At 47.8% G+C, this 22,377-nt stretch overlaps 1 protein-coding gene across 2 annotated transcripts in view; it reads left to right on the forward strand.

Moving 5' to 3' along the window:
* The window catches only part of LOC119161035 (uncharacterized), a 119,215-nt gene that overhangs the window by 64,809 nt on the left and 32,029 nt on the right, over positions 1–22,377 (forward strand). For both annotated transcript variants that reach the window (XM_075880056.1, XM_037413356.2), the window contains exon 10: positions 11,907–12,057. In XM_075880056.1, coding sequence (XP_075736171.1) covers positions 11,907–12,057 — 151 coding nt within the window. The remainder of the gene's footprint in view (positions 1–11,906; positions 12,058–22,377) is intronic.

The raw sequence follows: 22,377 nt of genomic DNA on the forward strand, positions 1-22,377 counted from the left end.
TCTCCCTAAATCACTACTGTTCAAGAGATTTCCATAATCATTTCTAACTTGTCCTGAAATGTTTTTCTCGTTTTCCCAAAACTGCCTTTTTGATCGCGGTTTAGTTTTGGAGTGGCTATATCTCTGGTGGTTATCATCACAGTGATTCTTGTTTTGTTAGAATAGTGACAAATTGGGAGTGCAGTAGGCATAAAAGTTGAATAACATGAGATGTTTTCAAAAAGTAATAATTTCTTTGAGGTTGTTGCTAAAGCATTTTGCTTACAAATGTTTGATATGCTGCAACTTCGGCCCAAATCAGTTTAGAGCATGCATTCTTGTAGCACTGCAAGCTCTGTCTATACAACATAATTTGCATATGCCACTGTCTTTTATCACTACCAGCTCTCAAAAAAAATAAAATCATCTCCAAATTAGTCAATGCAAAAAAACATAAATTTCTCAATATTGTTATGGGATCGGTGACGTCTGTACAAAATGCTTTTACAGAGGAAAAGCCACCGGCAAGAGTCACGATGGCTGATTGGCACACTCGCGCGCCTGTCAGCTGATTGTGTCCTTCCTCTTCCTTTACTTCATTTCCGTAGCAATATTTTGAAAATACTTGTTGCATAGAAAAAGTAATTGCATATTTCAAATCAGAATGTCAAGACACGTAAACGATGGAAGATTGATCAAAATTCACCTATAAATAATAATAAAAAGTTTAAGTGGGGTGTCTGCCCTTAAACGCTGTCTCCAGCTTTCATTGCAGCCGTATGAGTACATTCGTTTGAGTACATTCGTTGCACTTCAAGCGTCACAGCCCAGAGACAAAATATAAACATGCATGTGCTCGCTGGAAAAAGAAAGAAAATTTTGCAGTACGACTCTGTTTCTGTAACGTCATTACTCGTCGTCAAGGCAAGGTACACAGAATGCACGAGTAGTAGTTACTGTTTCTTTTTTTTTTTTTTCCTGAAAAGTATATTTTAGAGGTGCGCAAATTAAGTGGCGATGCAAATCAGTAGTAAATAACAGCAATCCAGGTCCAATTAGATCTAATCTAATCCACAACCCTAAATAGCTGAGTCAGTAAATACAGCAGTTCAGGTCAATCTAATTCAATCCAATCTACCTACTAAGCGGCATGGGGCTACAGTCATTATAGTAAAATAGATTATGCTCCAGTGGCGGCCAGGCTTCTGTGTCCTAATTTTACATAGATTCGGCGATATGGCACCAATTCTACATTTCCTAGCAGCTTTGACAACGATGTCAGAATGTCGCAGGCTCCTTCAAACTTTCATTTGTGGTTGCTTTTAACTTGTGCGTTTACTTCCTGGTTCTTCTGAACATCAAACAGCTGACTTGCTCACTGCCTGGCTAAGGGGTATTACATTGGCCGAATATACATTTTTTTTTACTTTTACTGCACGCACTCGGAGCATTCTGAGTGCGTCTGGTAAATATATTTACTTATCAGAGCACCTCATTTTTTTTTAAAGACGATGGTCTTTCTTGGGGATCTTCGATGTAAAAACTTTGGTCTGTCTGCCTGCACATTTGTCTGTTTGTTAATCGTTACCGCGAACCGGGTTTTCTAAACAGCGCAAGCCGATACCCTGAACGGCTGAGCCCACCCGCAGCGCCCACCAATGTTGGTCAAGGATCAGCGTTCATACGTGTGTGATTGTCAATTAAGGGGAGACGCTCCTCGAAAAAGTTTTTTTTTTTATTTCTAGTAATAGAGACTTCAAAAGTTTCTTATTAGTATAGTTTTTCATGCAGATTTCAAATATGCAATCATTTTTTGTGTAGCTGCTATAATTATTGAGTTATGCCATAAACAATAGCAAAAAGTGACATTTTTTGCGGGCACTCTTTTATGTACTAAACTTTCAGTAAAAGCACTGTGTCTGATCTTATTTGACTCTTGGTAGATTGAAAAGTGCAAATATCTATATAGATATGTCACAGAAATATTGGAACCAAGAAAAAAAAATTGTATTGAATGACTTATTATTTTCAATCTCCCTTGAAACAATAAGGTAATATTTTCACAACTAATGCTGGTAGGCATTGCAATTTAGAGTAGATATTTGCATTCTGCATGTGTTGAAGAATATGTGTGCCAAGTTTCGTTACTATACAATGAATATAAGTTTCTAAAAGGCTGCCCGGAAAACGTGAAACTGTCAGAAAAAATGAAAATGAGAAAAACAAGTTTGAAAATTCGCAAAGTTGGCATTTATTGGGAAATCATTCTTTTTGCATCAAATTGGGGCACAATGAAAAGTACCTTGCCTTGAATGCACTGCAAGTGTCTAGAAGTCCCCTGCACCATAGCTTGGTCCTTCACGGCTCTTGCGGTCAGTGTCCTCAACACGAGCTCTCTTCGCTGTGTTGCGACGGTGTGCCCTCGCTTCTGCAGTTTGCTTCAGGTTCATCTTCCTGATGCGCATGACGTCACAGTGGTCACCATGTGTGGCCAGATCTTGTGAGGGGAGAATTCCAATGCCTTCGAGCACTTCTTCAAAGCCCCTGTGGCCTTTGTTGTACCAGAGTACAGCAAGAGCGGTGGCTGTCTCCACAGTTGTTCTGGAGGCGAACTTTGTTTTTGGACATAGCAGCCATATCTTGCTGTTCAGCGATTCGGCTGCATTCTGTGTCTTGCCATGAAGGCACCGAATAAGGAGTTTCTCCTCTGTAAGGCGCTTGTAGATAGGCATAATTGCCAATCCTTGAGCCTTCGTTAACAGTGAAGTGTGGCGTGGTGCAGGCTCCCCGAGAGCTTCCGCACGCTTGTGCTTGCACCACGAATTTGGTCCCGTGGGGCAAAAGTTGTGGCTACTGGCACCATCACTGGAGCAGCAATGAAAATACGATGCCCATATGGCAGTGCACATATTTCGGACACTGTCCTTGTTGCTCGTGATGGCGATCTTGTAATATGTTTGTAGTTTTATTATTGTCGCATCTTTCAGTTTTTCGCCTCGTGGCAGTGGCGTTGCCAATTTTCGTAGGGCAGTTCCCAAGCGCTTTGCAACGTGGTTCGTGCACTCTTCTTTGTCAATGGGGGTGTCACAGTATACATTTGCCTCGCAGACTGCAGTGTAGGCCTTGCTGTCACCATCACTTAGGAAGCTGGTGAATCGCAGTGGAGTTTCATAAGACAAGGTCCTCTGCCATATATTGACAGCTGCCGCAGGTTCCATTGCATGGGATGAGCAGTCAGTGTTTTTTTGGCAAACTGGAAGATGAAAAGCTCGCCATATCTCTTCATCCTTCCCAAGGTCCCTGTGTATACTGCAAGCATGGCAGTAGTTCGAAAGAACTTCAAAATCGAGGCAGAGCCCCATGTCCAGGGACACGACTGTGCCCACTCCATTGTGGCTTTTATGACCTCTTTTCTGCCAGGTGCCATCAAACATGACTGGCACATCTCTGCCGCCGACTGCATCCTTCGTGATGTTTCGTGCCTGGTGCAAGTTTTTGCTCACTGCCGTCATCGCCGCACCATGGAGCTTCTTGCTAATGCAGTTGAATGTTTTGTGATGCATCGGGCTCGGAAGACCGAGAATCGCACAAAATCGTGAAAGTTGGTCGTGGCCTGCGCCTATAGCGCGTGCTGCCAGAACCGCCTTCACGTTTACAGCAAAGCTGTCACGCTAGCTGCCGCTGTCAAAACGAGCGCTCGTTCCTTGGTCCCCGGCCGAAGCAGTACGTCTCGACGTGTGCGTGAACGAAAGTGCAGATTCAGGGCAATCAGAATTTTGACAGCACAGTTCGAGGAATGCCGAAAGTCCTTTGCGCTTTCCAGCTGCCTCTCGCACGCCGAGCTTCCGTTCACGGCAGGTTGGGCATTGCGCACCCACCACAAGTGCCGTCAGCGCATCGATTTCGCAAAGCAGCATGTTCGCAGTAGCAGCATCTACCGGTCTACGTTCACTGTCGAAGAATCCAATCTTCCTTTGGGATGCACTGACGAATTCCACGGCAGCGGCTATTTCACAACCACTGTCGCAGGGTTCGGTGACGGTGTTAGGCCTATCCGAAGTCGGAGCGTCGGGGCATTGGTCGGGGGCGACATCGTCGTTCGCTGTCGCTTTGCGAAGCGTCCGACGCCGTTTCCCTCGATACTTGTGGCGAGTTCTGAACTTTCGATTATCTGAACTGCACTTCTTCGGGCTTGCCATGACGCAAAAATGCAGAGAAACGCAGAAAAACTCGATCGCGACGTCCGAGGCTTCGCTCTTTTGCCGGAGAGATGGGAGGGGGAGGAGCGTGGAGCGCACCGCCGTCTAATGGCGGCCTCGCGCTGTGTGCCGCGATATTCAAAACGCGTGACGTACGCATTGTTTTTCTCGTTTTTTGTTTATTCTGCGTGAAGGCACGAGACTGGCTACTAGTGGATTATGAAGGATACGGCCTTCGCAGCATGCGTGTACGATTGCAAATGGCGGCCAACGCGTCGTTTTCGCCACAGGACGACGCGAACTTCGCCGTTTTTTGCGACTTTCGCGCATTTCTCGCGTCACCGCTGCCCACTTGGAAGCATTTTTTGATAATTTCTCGTGCGAATTTCAGCTTGATATTTTCAGAAGTAATAGATTATAGTCCAAGAATGCCAATACAGCCGGAAAAAAAAAAAGCGAAAATTTTCCGGAAAACCGCGACTTTTCGACCCGCGTCTCCCCTTAAAAAGCAATTATTGCACATATCTGAGGCACCATAACAACACGTATATATTCTGCATGTTCGTCTTTTACTAGAAAAGGCATACATAAGTAATTCTAAAGACCGTAGCGCTTATCACGCTGCACTGACTATGCAACGCTTGCACGAAGAAGCGAGTGTTTCCAACGCTTTGCTAAGACGACACGATGGTGGCACCTACCCGTCGCCTTGCGTTCTACACCCTATCACCTCTGAGACAGGCGCGCGCTTTGTTTTCCAAAAAAAAAAAAAAACTGCCAGATGGCGCTCATGTCTCACGTGCGACATGACTTGATGCGCTCGTTCTCCTCTGCTGCACGCCCCGCCGCGGTGGTCTAGTGGCTAAGGTACTCGGCTGCTGACCCGCAGGGCGCGGGTTCGCATCCCGGCTGCGGCGGCTGCATTTCCGGTGGAGGCGGAAATGTTGTAGGCCCGTGTACTCAGATTTGGGTGCACGTTAAAGAACCCCAGGTGGTCTAAATTTCCGGAGCCCTCCACTACGGCGTCTCTCATAATCATATAGTGGTTTTGGGACGTTAAACCCCACATATCAATCAATCAATCAATCAATCCTCTGCTGCACGCTCGAGGCACTCTAAAGCAGCGCCTCCGGAATACCATTCACCGATTTTCTTGCGCAGAACATCAAATAAATGCTTTGTTCACTCTGTCCACAGGCAGGACTATAGTCTTTCGACAACATTTGCAGATTACATGCAGATACAGGGCCAATTTTTACCACTCGAGGGTTTGTTTACAGTGCGCAGAGTACAGTGAAACCTTGTTAAACCGTAGCTGGCCGGAGCTCGGAAAAAGTACGTACTAAACGGTAGTACTGCTTAACCGAAATAGCGTCTGGTCGCTCACTTACCTGTCAAAAAAATAAACCTTCAGGGAGTGCGATGAAAGAACAAAAAACGTGCAGTAATTTATTAACTTCGCGTGACAAAGTCTGTAATCTTCATTTGACGACGCAACGGCCTAGCAGCAACGACAGCGGCGTCAAACTCACTTATGCTGTGAGCCAGCTTTTCCGCCAGCCCCCTCTTCTTGGCAAATACCCGCATGACGCTGATGCAATGCGCAGCTTCGGGCACTGTCGGACCTGGATCACCGGTGTTGTCGCTTTCCATGTTGTCCTCATCACTATCATTTGGCGACACTTGGACAACCAAGGCAACAATGGCTTCGTCGGACATGTCCAGAGATGTCTGCACATCGCTGTCTGCGTCTCTGAAGTCGGGGAAGGAATTGCCTTCCGTAACGCCCTGCCGCTCTAGCACTTCAGCTAGCGGAGTTTTGCAAGCTTTGCAAGAGTATTCTTGCAAGTTTTGCAAGAGTATTCGAGCAGGTGAATCGCGCCAATCATGTCGATGGAGAATAATTTGCCACATTCAATGGCGAGAAGAAATCATCTGCGCAGTAGATTCTTCTTGTAGAGCTAGTTTACAGCTCGAATGATGCCTTGGTCTAAGGGCTGGGCAATCGCTGTTGTGCTTGGTGGCAGAAACGCCAACTTCACAGCCGTCAGGTTGTCCAGGGCGACGTGCGCCGAAGCGTTGTCTAAAATAATGAGAACTCTTCTGTTCTTAGCCGCAAAACGACGATCGATGAGGCGCACGTACTCCTCAAAGAGTTTTGCCGTCATCCATGCTTTGATGTTGCTGCGATAGATGACCCCTGATGGCAACCAGGCGCCTTTGAAACATCTAGGCTTCGCCAACTTTCCAATCACGAGGAGTGGAGTTTTGTCGGTTCCTGTCATGTTTACGGTAAACGCCACTGATATCCTTTCTTTTGCATGCTTTGCGCCGGTGCACGTCTCCAATTTCTCCTCTATTTTCAGCACTCGATGCTTTTGTCCCAGCTTCGGCATGACGCAAGTACGAAGCAGCACAAGCACACACACACAACACGTGAAAAACGACGCGAGAGCTGTACGGCACGGATCAACCAGAGAGCACCTATGCACGGTGCCAAAGGAACAAAGAAAGCAAAGCAAGCGCACACAGTGTTTGCGTGTTTGTGCAAAGCTTCACTACTGTTTCACTACTGTTTGACGAAACTTCATTACTGTTTGACGAAACTACTGTTTACGCAGGTACGGTTTAATGAGGTTTCACTGTACGTAGCGGTCATGAAATTTGTTTTTATAAACCTTGTGAAACCTTGGAAAGTTGGGTAGTTTAGAAATATCTAGTTGGTAGACACCTTGACCCCTATATGGCTACTGCAGAAAGCAAAGCACTTTCGTGCAGTCACTTCATGTTGAGAGTACAATGTAGAAGGGTGTAGCAGCCGTCTTTAAAGGGCCAGTGAACAGCCCCAAGGTCCTAAAATTGTTGTAAGGAGAAACACAGTAAAACCTCGTGTATCCGGATCTCGTTAACTTGGAAATTCGGTCAACTTGGACAGGAACCCCAAGTACTAAAATTGTTGTAAGGAGAAATATAGTAAAAGCTTGTTTATCTGGATCCCGTTAACTCATAGATTCGATTAACTCTGACACGCACGCCAAGGTCCTAAAATATGTATGGGTTGATTACAAAAAACATAATTTATGGTTTTAAAGTTCATTTTACATTGTAAGCAAGGCAAGCTCAGATAGTGCATGTAGGCACGTCGGAATAGTAAATTTATTCATTCTTGATGCAGCCTTGTATATCTACTCATTTTTTATTGCCGGCAGCGCATTGTTTTCCTTATTTCCAGTCATTTTTGTATTATGTTTTATTGCATAAAACTGTTCTCAGTAGTGTAAAAGCATTATTTACATAGGCAAATAAAGAAGTTTACAACATAACATGGTTTCCTGTTGTGGGTACATGAGCTAAGTGGCAGTGCTCGTCAGCCTTACTTCTGTCTATTTGCTGTAAAGTACCGAACAATTGTGCTGTAGTGATAAGCTGCACCAAATGTAATGCATTTTGATTTTCTCCTGCTCCAACTGATCCAAAATGCAATATTTCATGCTACAGAACTGCTACAAAATGCTTATGGGGTGGGGGGGGGGGGGGGGGCTCTTGAATTGTTACGAAAAAAGCCTTTTTCCTGCTCCAAAAATTGCTCCAAAGTTGGACCACATTCTGGATGTCATTTCATGAAGTGCTATTTTATTCAACCAGCATGAAATAAATTAGCAAGCAATAAGTAAATTACCTGCTCGCTGCATTTCTGGTTTGTGCAAATTGAGGTGAAAGGCTTTAGAGGAAAAAAAAGTTATTTGCCTTTCATAAAAAATTGCCTGTGTGCCGCACAAGATGGCTTCACTAGTCATCCACCTTTACAGAGTGAAATGGCCTAAGAATTGTTTACCACCTGTTTTTGACTCTTTTACCTTCTTTTTTATGCCAGTTACATCACAGTTAGCGTTATAACAGTAGTACTTTTATAACAGTAATTGTAGGGATGGAACAGCTGCGTTATTTGCACCTTTGTTCGCCAATTTGTTTACCTGTGCCATCCTGCGCCGAACCACCCTTGCTGTGCCAACTCTCTTATCAGCGTCGTACTGCGCCGCAACGCCAAAATTTAGCGGCAAGGTACGATAGCCATCAAGCGTCATGCCCGGAAACATGGCTGAACCGTCGTCTTTTTACTTTAATTGAAATGGTTTTGGTTTCGTAAAGGTTGCTACAGTAGCAGCCGTGAATGTTGATTCTGAGAGCCCGGTCGCGATCGCTATGTGCACACCATCACAGCAGGCATCAGTGCGAATGGCTCGTGAACCCGTCCATGTGCTGCGCTTTTAACGCGAAAAGATTGCGGGAAGAGTCTCTTTTCTTGGTGCGGCTGTATTGCATCGTTTTGTAGAGTTACGCCATTTCAGATCTACAAGAGTTGGCTGCTAGCCTGACAATTTGTTGTTTTTGCATTAACTGCTTCGCCTTTCCCCTGAAGCTGTTCTTTTATAACTTGATGACACTATTCGGAAAAGGAAAAAAAGAGGATGGCAGTCACGGTGGTTAAAAGAAGCGGAAGTGGTGTCCGGTTACCGGAACAACCTGGCAAAAACAGGTGCACATGACTACTAATCAGGCACATGTGCATACTCGTTCATTTGGTCACTGTGCTTCCCGCTTATTGACTGGGTGGTTGTTGCTAGCACCTTCAGGTTAAAAAAAGAAAGGTGGCTCTACGTAATAAAAAGTCGCAGTTGCACTGCAAGGGTGAATCAAAAAAGGTGAGAGCAGCAAATTGTAATTGTATACGAAGTAAGGCTGGCAGATAACTTCTTTGGATCCGATGTCACGTAACTGTCCAAAACACCGTCAAGGGCAGCACATTGAAGTGTACGCAAGCTGCTCGCTGATAGCTGCAGAGTTAGTCTGCATGCCACTGATCACGACCATGCTTTTAGAAGCAAAGTGCATTGTTGTTGTTTGATCAACTCCCCCCCCTCCCCCCCCCCACTTCTCGCTTTTCTCTTTCATTTTCTTTCAAGACAAGCAGAGCGCCTCCTCTCCGCTTCGCCGACAAGCCTCTCAGGCGGGGGGCTACTATCGCATGCGCCATCTGAGCGACAGAGATGGGCCGGATTGTTTGGTCTGCTTAAGGCGTGTTCGTCGCCCCCGCTCGCGCACTTTTACCCGGGTTTGGAACATAGGGGCATGTTATCAATTTGGAATTAATACGAGACATGACGGCAACAGCAAAAGATTCATTGAGAGTGTCCATATAGTTTCTATCACAATATTGCGACTATTGCACGCTTTAGCTGAATGTTTGAAAACTGCGTTGTGAAACAAATGTTGATTCACAAGTGTTTTGAACCGACTACTTCTGCTCTCAATGTTCTTGCTGTTCTAAACTTAAGGCTGGTGCACACTGGCGACTAGCAGCGGTCGCGCGACAATTTGCGACTGGTTGCAAACAGTCATGAACGGCCGTAAACGGTAGCAAAGCGACTGCTTTGGCTAGTCGCTTCCTGACTGATTTTTTAGTCGCGTAACTGCAGTCGTAAAGCTGCTGGAACCAATCAACGATGCTTAATTTTTGTTTTGTTTTTTATTGCGACGGCCTTTTGTCACCAGATACAAACGAGTGCGTTCCTCCGGGTCTGTGGCACCATGGCCACCACGGAATACTTGGCTTGGAGATGGTGGGGCGCAGCAGCTCGAGCAAAGTGTCGAATTTACGTGGTGGCATTCGCAAAAAGCTAAACACCGTCAAAGTAAAGAGAAAATGGATTGTGCACTATCTTTCCCCCGTATTCAAAATCGTTTTTTTGTCTTGAACTTGACTTGTCACCGCCTTCAGTGCAGTGCATTTGGAACGTGTTTGTGCTTCATGCCTTGGCACCGACTAAAGACACCGCGTTCGAGACGCATTTGTGCTGCATTATAGGCTGTGGCAAGTTGTCACAGAACGAGCGCTAAACAAGAGCGCGCCGCCAAATCCTTGCGACAACGGGCGGCAGAAACGCCGCGAGGTAAAAAGAAAAAAAAAAAAGAAAGCAAACATCCAGGGCCCCCGGGCGCGCGCTCTCCCCGCAGAAGCACGGCTTCGCAGACGATCCTCCTCACCCCACATTGGCGGCCCAGCAAGGCCGCGATTTTTCTAGAACGAAGGAGGCGGGGTCAGACCGAGTGAATCATCCTCCGGAGAGGGCAGTCGAACCGTCTCGTGCCTCTCCCCAGCCTTCGCTGCGTATCGCGCCGACGAAATGACGAGAAACATCTGGAAAGTCGCGCGCAAGGTATTTAACCGAGCAGCCGAGACGAGAAATCAGGAGAAGACGGAAAGTTAGCGCCGGAGCGCGTAGGAATTCCGCCGTGTAGTCGGCGAAGGTTCTGCCCGTAGTGACAGAACAGGAGGAGACGGAAGTGAGCGCCAGAGTGCGTAGAGAGTCCGCCGTGTAGTCGGCGAAGTTTTGGTCCGTAGGGACGGCTCGAGCTACAGGCAAGAGCGTGGGTTTACCGCTATCGAGCGAAGACGCGGGCAACAGCTGCGTGTGTGAAGCCGACGTGTTCGGGCGAAGAAGTTGAAGTTTGAAGAGTGGCCAATTGAAGACGGGAAGTTTCCTGGAAGAGAAACTTCGAGGGCTGCGGAACGACAACAACGCTGGACTTTGAGTGAGTGATTCTCGGAAGAGTATCATCTCGACTTTGTTCCAAGGACTTTGGACTGAATAGGTTTTCTATCGCTTTAGTCCTTAAGGGTCTTGGTTGTTCAATGCATGCGACTGCATTGTAGTGCGTATTGTTGTCTGTGTCCGTTGTTTTGAGTGTGGCTGATTGTACCGTGTAGTACGTTGTTTGATTGGTGACGTATTGTATGTAACTATTGTGGAGTGTGCATTTTTGTGTATTATTTTCGATCTGCCATTATTGAGAATATAATTTGTTTGTTTATCAACTCTCGGCTCTGACTTGTTCTTTGGGCCACAGCCGGCGTCCGCTGGCGCACCAAAAAGGACCACTTCTAAATTGTCCACGCTTTCGTGGTGCGGTTCGGGGGGCCGATACTTCGGCTCTTGGAATTAGCCCGGCGATCGCCTCCCTAATAAACGGGACAGGTGTGACACAAGTCAAGATAAATTCAAGAGCATTTCTGAATACGTACGACTCTCGGTAATACTCCTCGTCGTCTCAGCGCAGCTCGAGATGTAGGCAGCTTGCATGGCCGGGCAACTCCCGCGATCGAAGCGACAGTCACGCCCACCACCACCTTTTTTTCGTTGGAGTCATCTGTGCTCCCAGCGCTGACATTATGGCACAGTGCACCAGCACCATGACAATCTCTTGTTCTTTGCTTGAATCAAACTTCTTGATGCTGTTGGGAACGCTGTGCGAGAACGGACGAGAACAATACGGCGCGCTCGGTTTGCTTCACTCACTCAGCTGGCGGCGATTAGCTGATCGGCGCCGGTCTCCAGAGTTCTTGCTGATAACGAGATCCGGACGTGACTCTCCAGTTTTGCGACTTCTGGTCGTTCGCATGCAGCCTCTGGTGGTGCGAACATCAGTTGCTTTTTGGTTGCCAGTCGCGAATATTCGCGCGATCGCTGCTAGTCACTGGTGTGCACTAGCCTTTACTAGAAAAGGCCCTTCTGGCTGCTCCAAAGTTCTTGCTGCTGCAAGACTGCTACAAAAAGTCCTTTTGCCAGTTCCCAGGACTGCTCCCAAACCCATGTACCCTGTTTCACCCCTGTAATTGCCATAGACAAGTATTGCAGCGTTGTGTAAGACCAAGCCCTCTCTTTACAGGATGCCAAACGCAAAGAAGGAGCTGGAAAGAACACGAAATCTGCCAGCGAGAATACAGAAGATGAGGATGAGACAAACCAAGTGGCCTACACCATCACCGACGAAGTAGGCAGCGATGACGAAGCCAGGACTGCAGCCTCGGATGGTGCTGGTGAGTTGCTTGGCAGTAGCTTGTGTTATTGCTCCGATATGCAGTCGAAATTCCGGATATGCCTGATTTCCTGGACTGATTCCCACAGTGTCAAGTTTCGCATAGAGTCAATGTATTAAAAAGCCCGAAATTCTGGACGCTTATAGCCTTTGCCATCTGATTTTCCACTAGGCGTGGACTCAAAGTCGCCACCAACGCCTCCATTATTGGTTGTTTTATTTTTGGTTGTTCTGGCCTCGAACACAACTCTGGCATTGCAGGTGTGGCTCAGTGGGCCCCGCAGCACTGCGCCCACCGCACGGCAGCTGCCGTACTCTCAAAACCGTAAATGTCGCAATCTAGCGCACGCCAATCCGTTGCCAGCGGTAGCCCAGTCAAACCACAAACCTCACTGTGTTCGTTCACGTGTTGTTCGGTCATTACTGTGGTAGATTGTGTGCTGCAGCGTGTTGTTCAGTGTTCACGTTTGCCGAGCGTCTGCATTCACCAAGTATTTAGCGGTTTGGCACTGCCTTTTCGTCAAGCCAATTCGCCGTTAACAGCAATGGCACCCTTCGTTTTCATATGCGCCCAAATCCACCTCGTAGGCTTACAATGTAAAAGAAAGCCGCCATCATCAAACAAGTCCAAAGAAGTTGGTCGCAGGCAGGAGCGAACTGTTTCGGACTTCATGAAGAACAAGGCGAAGATCTTGGAACTGGTTGCCACGTCAAGCGGGGCCGCAAAGAAGAATGCGAGTCAGGGTGTTTAGCCGAAGCTCGAGGAAACGCTCCTCGTGTGACTCAATGCCATGGTCGCCAAGAAGATCCTGGTGTCAGGTGACATCCTGAAGCAGAAGGTGGAGGTTTTTGTGCTTCGGCTCAACGTGAAGGATTTCAAGTTCAGTGATTATTGGCTTCGCAATTTCAAGAGCAGCAATGTCTTCAATTCATGATGATGTGTGGGGAAAGCGGCGCCGTCAATGATTCCTTAGTCGAATATCACAATGGAAGGCTGCATTCCTTGCTTAAGCAGTTTCTACCAGATGACATTTTCAACCGCGACGAAACCGGACTGTTTTAGAAGCTGCTACCACTGAAAGTGCTTGCATTTGCTGCTGAACCCTGCCACGGTGGCAAGCATAGCAAAGAGCGGCTCACTGTCCTCGTTTGCAGCAACATGCCAGGTAGCAAGAAGCTTCCGTTACTAGTTAGTAATACGCAAGTCGAAGCATCCAAGATGTTTCAAGGCGGCAGTGACTCAGCTTGTTCTCAGCGAAGCTAACAAGGCGTGGGTGACGCAGCAGCTATTCGAAGCGTACGTGCGCAAGCTGGACAGAAGGTTCCAGCAGCAACTTGAAAAAGGGCTGCTGTATGTGGATAACTGCGCTGCACATGGGCACACCAAGGAGTTAAAGACTTTATAGATTTAACTTATGCTGCCAAACACTATAGCAATACTGCAGCCGAGGATGAACCAAGCCGTGATTCGCAACTTGAAGCATCTTTATAAATCTTGTGTGCTCAGCCGCATGTTGCTGTGCTCCGGCAGCGAGAAAAGCTGTGCTGTTGACCTTGGGTCTGCCGTCGATATGCTTGCAGACTCGTGGAAGGCGGTTACACAAGAGACGCCTCCGAACTGTTTTCGCCATGCGGGCTTCACATTCGACGCCTAGACGGCTGTCTCGCCCGCAGAACACAGCTTGTCTGACGAACTTCCGTCTGCGGCTGTTGCCTTCAACAATCTGACCGCTGGCAACGTTCTAATTCCATCCGGGATGACCTTTGAGGGCTTCGCAAACACTGAGAAAGACCTCAAGCTGTTTGCAGAATGGACGGATAACAAAATTATTTGTCAAGTTACGGAGGATTCCGACGACTCTGATTCTGAGGTCGAAGAGGCAGCACCTATACAGCCAACCAGCTCGGAGTTAACGCATCTCTGATGACACTCTCATCAGTGTACAGCGGCAGCATGACGTTGACCGAAACGGAGGTAGACGTGGTAGCAAAGAAGCGTAATGTCATGCAGAAGAAAATCGCCGACTTTTTTTTTTTTTTGCCAAAGTGTGAAACAGTGAGGTAGCGCCGGCCACATCGGATTTCTTTTTTCTTTTTTTTAACAAACTGCTCTTTTCAGAGCCATCTAAATGATGCATTTGCTGGACTGGGATCTTGTGCTCATGCCGTTCCCTTCTCTGTCAGCAAAAAATACCTTTAAAAAAAGGTGCATTTCCGCATCTACCGTAATTACTCGAATCTAATGCGCACCTTTTTTCCGGTTAAGCGAGTTCATAAATCACATGCGCGTTAAAATCGAGTGCAAAAAAAAAAATGAATACGGTCATTCTATTGCCATCGGCATTTCCAAAATGGCTGCCCCCTACGTGCTTCGGCATGGCGCGTCGGCCATTTCTGCCTATGTGTTTCCTATGTGCGGCACTTCGTACGTGTGCTGAGGAGTTCGTCATCTTGTAGTTCATTAGCATCGACAGCATGGAAGGGCCGACTCCAGAAACTCGATGAGTGCATCACGTTGCCGCTTTTAAAAGAAAAGTCATCGCATGTGCCGAAACAGACGGAAATCGGGCCGCATCGCGGTCATTCGGAGTTCCCGAAACGTGCGTGTGGGACTGGTGGAAACAAAAGCAGAAGATTGTCAAAGAGTCATTCATGCAAAGGCTTCAGTGGACCACAGCAGTGTCGGTTTCCGCAAATTGAAGAGCTGCTCGCCGAGTATGTGCTTGAGCAGCGAGCGGCACAGCGGCCCCTGACGACAGAACTGCTCTAAGTGCGGGCTATGCAGTTAGCTTTAGAAAAAGGGCTAACGCGTAGCCAGTTCAAAGCGAGCAGGTGCTGGCTAACTAACTTTATGAAGAGGAAAGGCTTTTCCCTCTGAAAGCGAACGGGCATGCGTCAAAACTTGCCGGAGGAGTACGAAGAAAAGCTTCACAGTTTTCAGAGGTTCGTCCTAAACTTGCGGCACAACAACGGCTACCTGCTTGGGCAAATCGGGAATGCCGATCAGACGCCTCTTTACTTTGACATGCCTGGCACCACAACCATCGAGAAGAAGGGGGCGAAGCAAGTTCGCATGCTGACATCGATCATGGTAAAACAAGAGTGACGGCAATGCTTCGTTGCACGTCAGATAGGCACAAGCTTCCCCCGTACCTCATATTTAAACGGAAGACGCTCCTGAAAGGAGTCGTTTTCCCGAGTAGTGTGGTCGTTCGGGCCAACGAGAAAAATGGGTGCGCGTCGCAATCGATATCTTACTTTTTTTTTGTCATGAAAACCGAGTGCGCGTTACAATCGAGGGCGCGGTAGAATTGAGTAAATACGGTATTTGTTTTTCCGGACTGCCTGAATTTCCAGACTTTTTTGCGGTGCCTTGAGGGTCTGGGAAATCGGTCGTCAGCTATAGTTGGAACGCATGTTGTAACTATTTTGCCAGGTTTTCATTCCTCAAGAATGTGCGCATGAAAAGGTGTGCAGTAAAACCACACCAATTGAGATTTCACGGGACTGAAAAAAATGTCCAAAATACCCGAATTCAAATCTTTGGGAGTATCAAAGTAAACCACGAAATAATTTCTATTAGACCAATGCACCTCTAACTCTAGCTTAATATGCTAATCCTGTTGTTTTGGAGTGGTGCAAAAACTGCTATTCTGGCACTGCCTTCACAAAAGATCGGACCGCAGTGCAAGAATTATTTCTTAAAGGAGCACTGACATCAAATTTACTCTTGTCAAGATTTTTGTGTCAATCAGTAGCTATTGACCCTTTAATAGCGATTCGCGAGCTAAAACGCAACTGAGGGACGAATAACTATCACTTTTATTGGCTTATATCACTGGTACCGTATTTTCGCGCGTATAACCTGCACCAAAAACCCAAAAATTTCAGTGGCAAAGTGGAGGTGCGGATAATACGCGGGGTTTTTCCTATAGTGCTGCTTCACAAGAATGCGTGTTGTGCTGTGAAGCCCTTTAACAGTGTAGCGAAGGCTACGGAAGCGGTTTCCGCAAATTCGTGTTGCTCCGCAAGTTGCACGGCAGTTTGCGGCTGATTTTGGTTTCGCTTGCTTGCATCGTTAAAGCGTTTATAAAAACATTTGGGGAGAGTCAATTCGATTGTTCAGTGTAAAATCTCACTGTCACACCAGAAGTATATTTTTTGGACGTTCGCGTCCGCTCGGTGACCCTCCACATTTCCCTACGTCACGGACACCATGTTTACTTTTGGAAAGGGCTTGCAGAAAAGGTGGTGCTGTCTAAGAAAGTTCCATAATAAATAAAGTAAGTTCCATAATAAATAAAGCAGTATTTATTTCAGCAAGGCAAATGAGATGTTATAGTGCCTATTGAGATACTATCAGTAAATTAATGTACTGCTTTTTGATGCAGTAGCAGGCATGCATTTCGGTTCTGTTGTTTCCAGGGTGCTGTTACAGTTTATTAGAAGGGGTAGTGCTGTCAAGTTGTCACCGAGTGTGAGCGCTCTTTACCTAGCTGATACCGCTAGTTCTCCACATCTCGACCCGTTCGCCAAGCCTAAGTCGATCTGTTCTGTCACCATGAGTAGCGTACGGTGGCAGGCCTTCACGGCACAGCAAAAGCTTAAGATAATCGCCGTCGCCGAGGAATTTGGAAATCGCTAAGTGGGAAGACGGCACGATGTGGACGAGTCCTGCGTGCGACTGTGGAGAAAGAAGAAAGAGAGCCTACAAGCCGCGCACCGCGACCGTAGGTCATTTCGTGGCCCCAAGACCGGTGCTTACCCTGAGCTGTAGGCGGAGCTAGTAAAGTTCATCGAAGTTGTGAGAAGCAGGGGTCACGCCGTATCGACCGAGATGGCCCAAGTGGAAGCGCGGCGACTTTCGAGGGAGCTAGGCCTACCTCACGAGTTCCGTGCAAGCCACGGATGGCTGCACCGCTTTATGAAGCGGCAAGGGCTCTCAATCAGACGGCGGACTACAATATGTCAACGCTTGCCGGCTTCTTATGAGGAGAAGCTGCTCAAGTACCAGAGATATGTAATTGGCCTGCAAAAGCAGCACAATTACATTTTCTCGCAAATCGGCAATGCGGATGAAACTCCTGTTTATTTTGAAATGCCGTTGGACACAACGATTGAGAAGACTGGCAGCAGTTCGGTGAGCGTGCTGACCGGCGGGAACACGAAACTGCGCATCACAGTCTTGCTTTGTGCCCTCGCCGACGGCACGCAACTGCGACCGTACGTCATCTTGAAAAGGAAAACTCTACCAAAGGTTCATTTGCCTGCCGGTGTGGTGGTGCGCGCACATGAGAACGCGTGGATAAACAGTGACTTGTTCGTAGACTGGATCAAGGCGGTATGGGAGAAGAGGCCCAGTGCGATGCTCGCAAAGAGGTCCATGCTCGTTCTTGACTTGTTCCGCTGCCACACAACTGAGGAAGTGAAGGACCGCCTTTCACGCAACGGCACCGACTTAGTTGTTATACCCGGTGGAATGACGTCAATGTTGCAGCCTCTTGATGTGTCGCTTAACAAGCCCTTCAAAGCGCATGGCAAGCACTGTTACGCCGAGTGGATGGCCGAAGGCTGCTACGACTTGACGCCGACAGGACGAGTCCGAAGGCCTGATATTGCCCTATTCTGCCAGTGGATTGTTGAGGCATGGAAGGCCATTCTAGGTGAGATGGTGTGAAAAAGTTTCAAGAAATGCTGCATCACAAACAACATGGATGGAACCGAAGATGACCTTGTGCATAATAGTGAGGACTGCGGCTCAAGTGATAGCTCTAGCGAGAGCAGTGACAGTGAGTGAATTGTGACTGGCCTTGCAGACAGTGTATTCTGCTTGCTAAAAAAAGCCTTTTCTGTCTATATATGTACTATGTTGCTTGAGCAGTAGCTTTTGTACAGCGTTTCCTGTATATCAAATGTGTGGGCAATACGCGAGGATTTTTTTTTTTTTTCTTTCTCGGTGAGCTGAAAGTGGGGGTGCGGATTATATACAGGGGCGGGTTATACGCGCAAAAATACGGTATCTGGCACGATTCAAAACAGCCGGAGTGCCCGCCAAGAGGTCACCCCCAGATCGCGCCACAGCTGACAACTTCTTCACAGAAAAGAGTGACGGGAGGCTCAGCTGCTCCGCAGTCTTTTCGTTTGCTAGGCGCTCATGTGTCTCAGCTATATTGGGTAACTTTGGTGTGCACAGCATTCAGGTATACGCAAAGAGTTTAATGAAATATAAGTATAGGAAAAGCGCACCAGTGGAGAAATAGAATACGTTCTCTGCTTGCCAGTGTTGCGACTGGGGGAATGTTTCGGGACCTTGAGCCATCCAAGGGTCCAGGTGAAGAAAAACCAAAGAGTCAGAGCTGAAAACTGGAACGTTTATTTACAGATGTTTACATTATTTAGCTTGCGGGATACAGTCGAACCTCGCTACAACAAAACTGAAGGGGCGCGGAAAAAATTTCGTTGAAGCGAAAATTTTGTTGTAGTGAAATCGAAAAAATATAGCCAATCTGAACTAGCAAAAGAAAGGAACGTTTATTCTCAAAATTAAAAAAATATCCACTGCTTCCAATTCTTTCTCAGCAATGTCGCGACGTGATTGTCACCCATGCATAGCGATGCCATGATAAAAAGCACGCTGAAACAACGCCTAAAATTGCCTTTGTGAACGAACGAAACAGTTGTGCATTAACACATTAACACCAGCAGCCGTCCGCCGTCAAAGTCTATCCGACAATGCCGACATGAAGGCATGGTATTGTGGAGCGGTGGCTTAGGCCTTATTTTATGCCATTCTTATCACCCATCACTTGTGGCTAGCTGATTTTGTTGATAATGCGAACAAAGAGCCGCTCTGATTGGTTACCACACTGGGCAAGCGCAAACAAAATGATAAGCATTGGAATTGGAAAAGGCATCATTCCGCAGATGCATCCAGCAGCTGCGCGAAGGAAACCACAAACTAAGCAACTGAGCTTCAGCATCGGATCGTCTGCGGCTATACAGTTAGGCCAATGTTAAACATTTTGATGCGTTTTGAGAACCTGAAAATACGTTGGCGAAGTCTAAAACACACGTTGGCTCCACCAGAAACCATTGCTGTTCAGCAAGCATGGGCGCCGCCATTGTTCGATAGTGATGGCAATGAGACTGCCCTGCTTTTGCCAGTGACAAAAGCAGAGCAGCCGGCTTCTTGGGCTCATCGGAAAGAGCATTTCTCCGTGTTTAACTTTCCCGCCTCAGCTGGCTCCTCCCTTTAAAAACGAGCTTAAGAAGCAAATGTTTGAAGGTCGTTTTAAGGCCCTTGATTGCCCGTGGCCGCCATGTTGCCTGAGCTCGCCTTGCCATTGGCCCGATGCTCGCTCCGGGAGATCGTCGTCTGCTGCTTGTGCATCGCGAGGACATGCCTCTCAAAAGTTGCTACTGACATGTTCTCGGCTCGATGATCACTGAAGATATCATTACGCTTTAGTTAGGAGCAGTAGGCGGATGCGCGATCAGGTTACTACGAGCGCAATGCGTCATCAAAGTCGTCTTTAGCCCTCACTCCGCCGACAGCGAGACTGCGGGCAGGAACGACGCGCTAGCGCACTCGTGGCGATGTGCTTCGTCGCAAGCAACGAATCTGTAAGCGGCGGCACGGTCAGATTACTACGAGTGGCCGCACCGGATGCACGATCCGATTACCACGAGCGGGTGCGCGATCTACGAGCGCCGCGCGTCATCGGAGTCGGCTTTAGCCCTAACTCTGCTGACAGCGAGACTGCGGGCAGGAACAGCGTGCTAGCGCATCCAAAACAACCCGCGGGTTGTTTTGGATGCGCTGGACACCCTTCACTCCTTCTTCGGCGCACATGACGACGACGTAGAAATGGACCACTTTTTCTAGTGCGAAGCGAGCGGGTTGTTTTGGATGCTCTGGACACCCTTCACTCCTTCTTCAGCGCACATGACGACGACGTAGAAATGGATCACTTTTTCCAGTGCGAACGGAGAGCTTTGAAGTTGTTGCATGGCAGGGGTCGGCAAAGTAAGTTGACCGACTTACTGCAATAAATTTTAGTTCTGCTGGCGGTATCACTGTTTTTATGTCCCATACTCGCGGCAATGAAACTCAAGCGAAAATGGAATTTTTCGGTTTCCCCGGCGATTTCGTTATTGCAGGTTTCGACTGTAGTTGCTTTTCAACCAAATTTAATGTTCATTATATAATCAGAAAAACATTATTTGCTGACGAGCGGAAAACATGCTGACGAGCGGAAAAGGGTGCGGGAGTCTTTGTGTGCGGTTGTGGAAGAGGCACTCTACCAGTGATTTTTGACAATCCGGGCAGATAATCAGTGGGCCTATACTTGCCACAAAGGCAAAAAAAATCTCTCTTTTCTGCTTGGTCGGCCAGATTTCGAACGCGGAGGCGGATGGATACAACCGGCATGGAATTGTTTACAAAAGCGTGTCGTGGGAAGCGGCTTCTCTGAACTCCGAAGCGAAGCAGCATTGGCTGCAGACCAAACTGCCTGAATTTATTGGAGTGCTTCTCGGACAAAGATATTTATAACTGTGACGAGACTGCCCTTTTTTACCAAATGGCGCCATCGAAGACGCATGCTCCGAGAGGCGATCCGTGTCCCGGCGAGAATCTCTCCAAGGTTAGAGTGACCGTATTGATTTGCATGAACATGGATGGCAGTCATTGGATGAAGCCCTTTGTGATTGGGCGATCCAAGAAGCCAGTCCGCTTTAAAAATTGGCACATCCCAGTCCGTTTCCACAGCAATAAGAAGGCCTGGATGACCTCCATTGTGTTCGAGGAGTGGCTGCTTGAGATGGACGATGTCATCGAAAGCCAGGGGCGGAAGGTGGTGTTGCTGCTGAATAACTGCAGCGCACACAAGGAGTGGCTGCTTGAGATGGACGATGTCATCGAAAGCCAGGGGCGGAGGGTGGTGTTGCTGCTGGATAACTGCAGCGCACACAATGTGAGCCTGAAGCTGACATCGATAGAATTCATGTTCCTGCCGCCTAATACGACGGCAGGCTTGCAACCGCTAGACGCTGGCATGACAGCAAATTTTAAAGCGCTGTACTAGCAGCACATCCTCCAGTGGCTGGTGCTAGCGATTGACCGCTCGGCTACTTGTAGTCGGGCAATGCAGACCGACCCCCTGACTTAAAGATCAGCCTTCTAACGGCCGTGCGCTTTGTTTACGGCACGTGGTATGATGTGAAGCAGACCACCTTGCAAAACTGCTTTGGGAAAGCAGGTGCCCCCGCAGGGGCACCTGCGCGCGAGTAGGCGTTTAGTGTGTAGCGACACCACGGACCCGAGCTAACGGGGGAGTTTTGACTCCCTCCCACACCTAGCCGTGCGTGGCTTTGCCGTATCCGGGGAAAAGGGGATCCTGGGGGTTGAGCCAGTGCTGGGTGATTGGACCTTTAAGGCCCCCCAGTGGCGGCAACACACCCCTTTGGCCCCGGCTTCACGTAGACGGCACCCCTGGGCTGACCCACCCAGGGGAAACCGGCAGTCGCCTTTTCCTGTCTCTCTCTCTCTTCATCTTCGTCTTTCCCTCTTACTTTCAATCTTTCCTGTTCTCTCCTCTCTTCAATTTACTTCTGCTTTTCCTGGCGGCAAGGGTTAACCTTGTGTGGCTATCCAAACTAGGGTAAACCATATTGGGTTATAGTAACTGCGTACTGCTGGCGTTGCGCAGACATGCCCACATGCTCTGCCACGTCCCCTTGTTGGACTCCGTGGTGCATGGTAGGCGCTGTTACCGAAAAATCCACATTGGGATCCTCGACCCCCTCTCTAACTGATCGTGCCTCGAAAAGGGTACGCACCGACGCAACTTCACTACTTTGGCCCAAAAACAGAGAAACTTTCCCAAAATATTACGTCCTCCACTGCGAACAATCATCTACAAAAGCTAGAGCAATCTCACCCTTCCTTGTGGCGAAGTGCTTGAGAGAGACCATTGGAACCGGTTATAAGGCCTTCAAGATGGCAAGCGGAGATCTTCTTCTCGAATTGAAAGACAAGGGACAGTACAACAAACTCTCGCACCTCGTAGCCTTTGGTAACATCCCCGTCCCTGTGAGCGCACACCGTACCATGAATACAGTGAAGGGCGTGGTATCGGACGAAGATTTGATGACACTGAGTGAAGAAGAGCTCTTTGATGGATGGAAGGACCAAGGTGTAATACATGTCCAGCGCATCAAAATCAGACGTAACAACAATGAAATAGCAACAAAGCACTTGATACTCACCTTCAACTCAACCACTTTACCTGAGACTCTCGAAACTGGCTATATAAAACTC

The sequence above is a fragment of the Rhipicephalus microplus genome, chromosome X (genome assembly GCF_043290135.1).
Source record: "Rhipicephalus microplus isolate Deutch F79 chromosome X, USDA_Rmic, whole genome shotgun sequence".
Taxonomy (NCBI): Eukaryota; Metazoa; Arthropoda; class Arachnida; order Ixodida; family Ixodidae; genus Rhipicephalus; species Rhipicephalus microplus.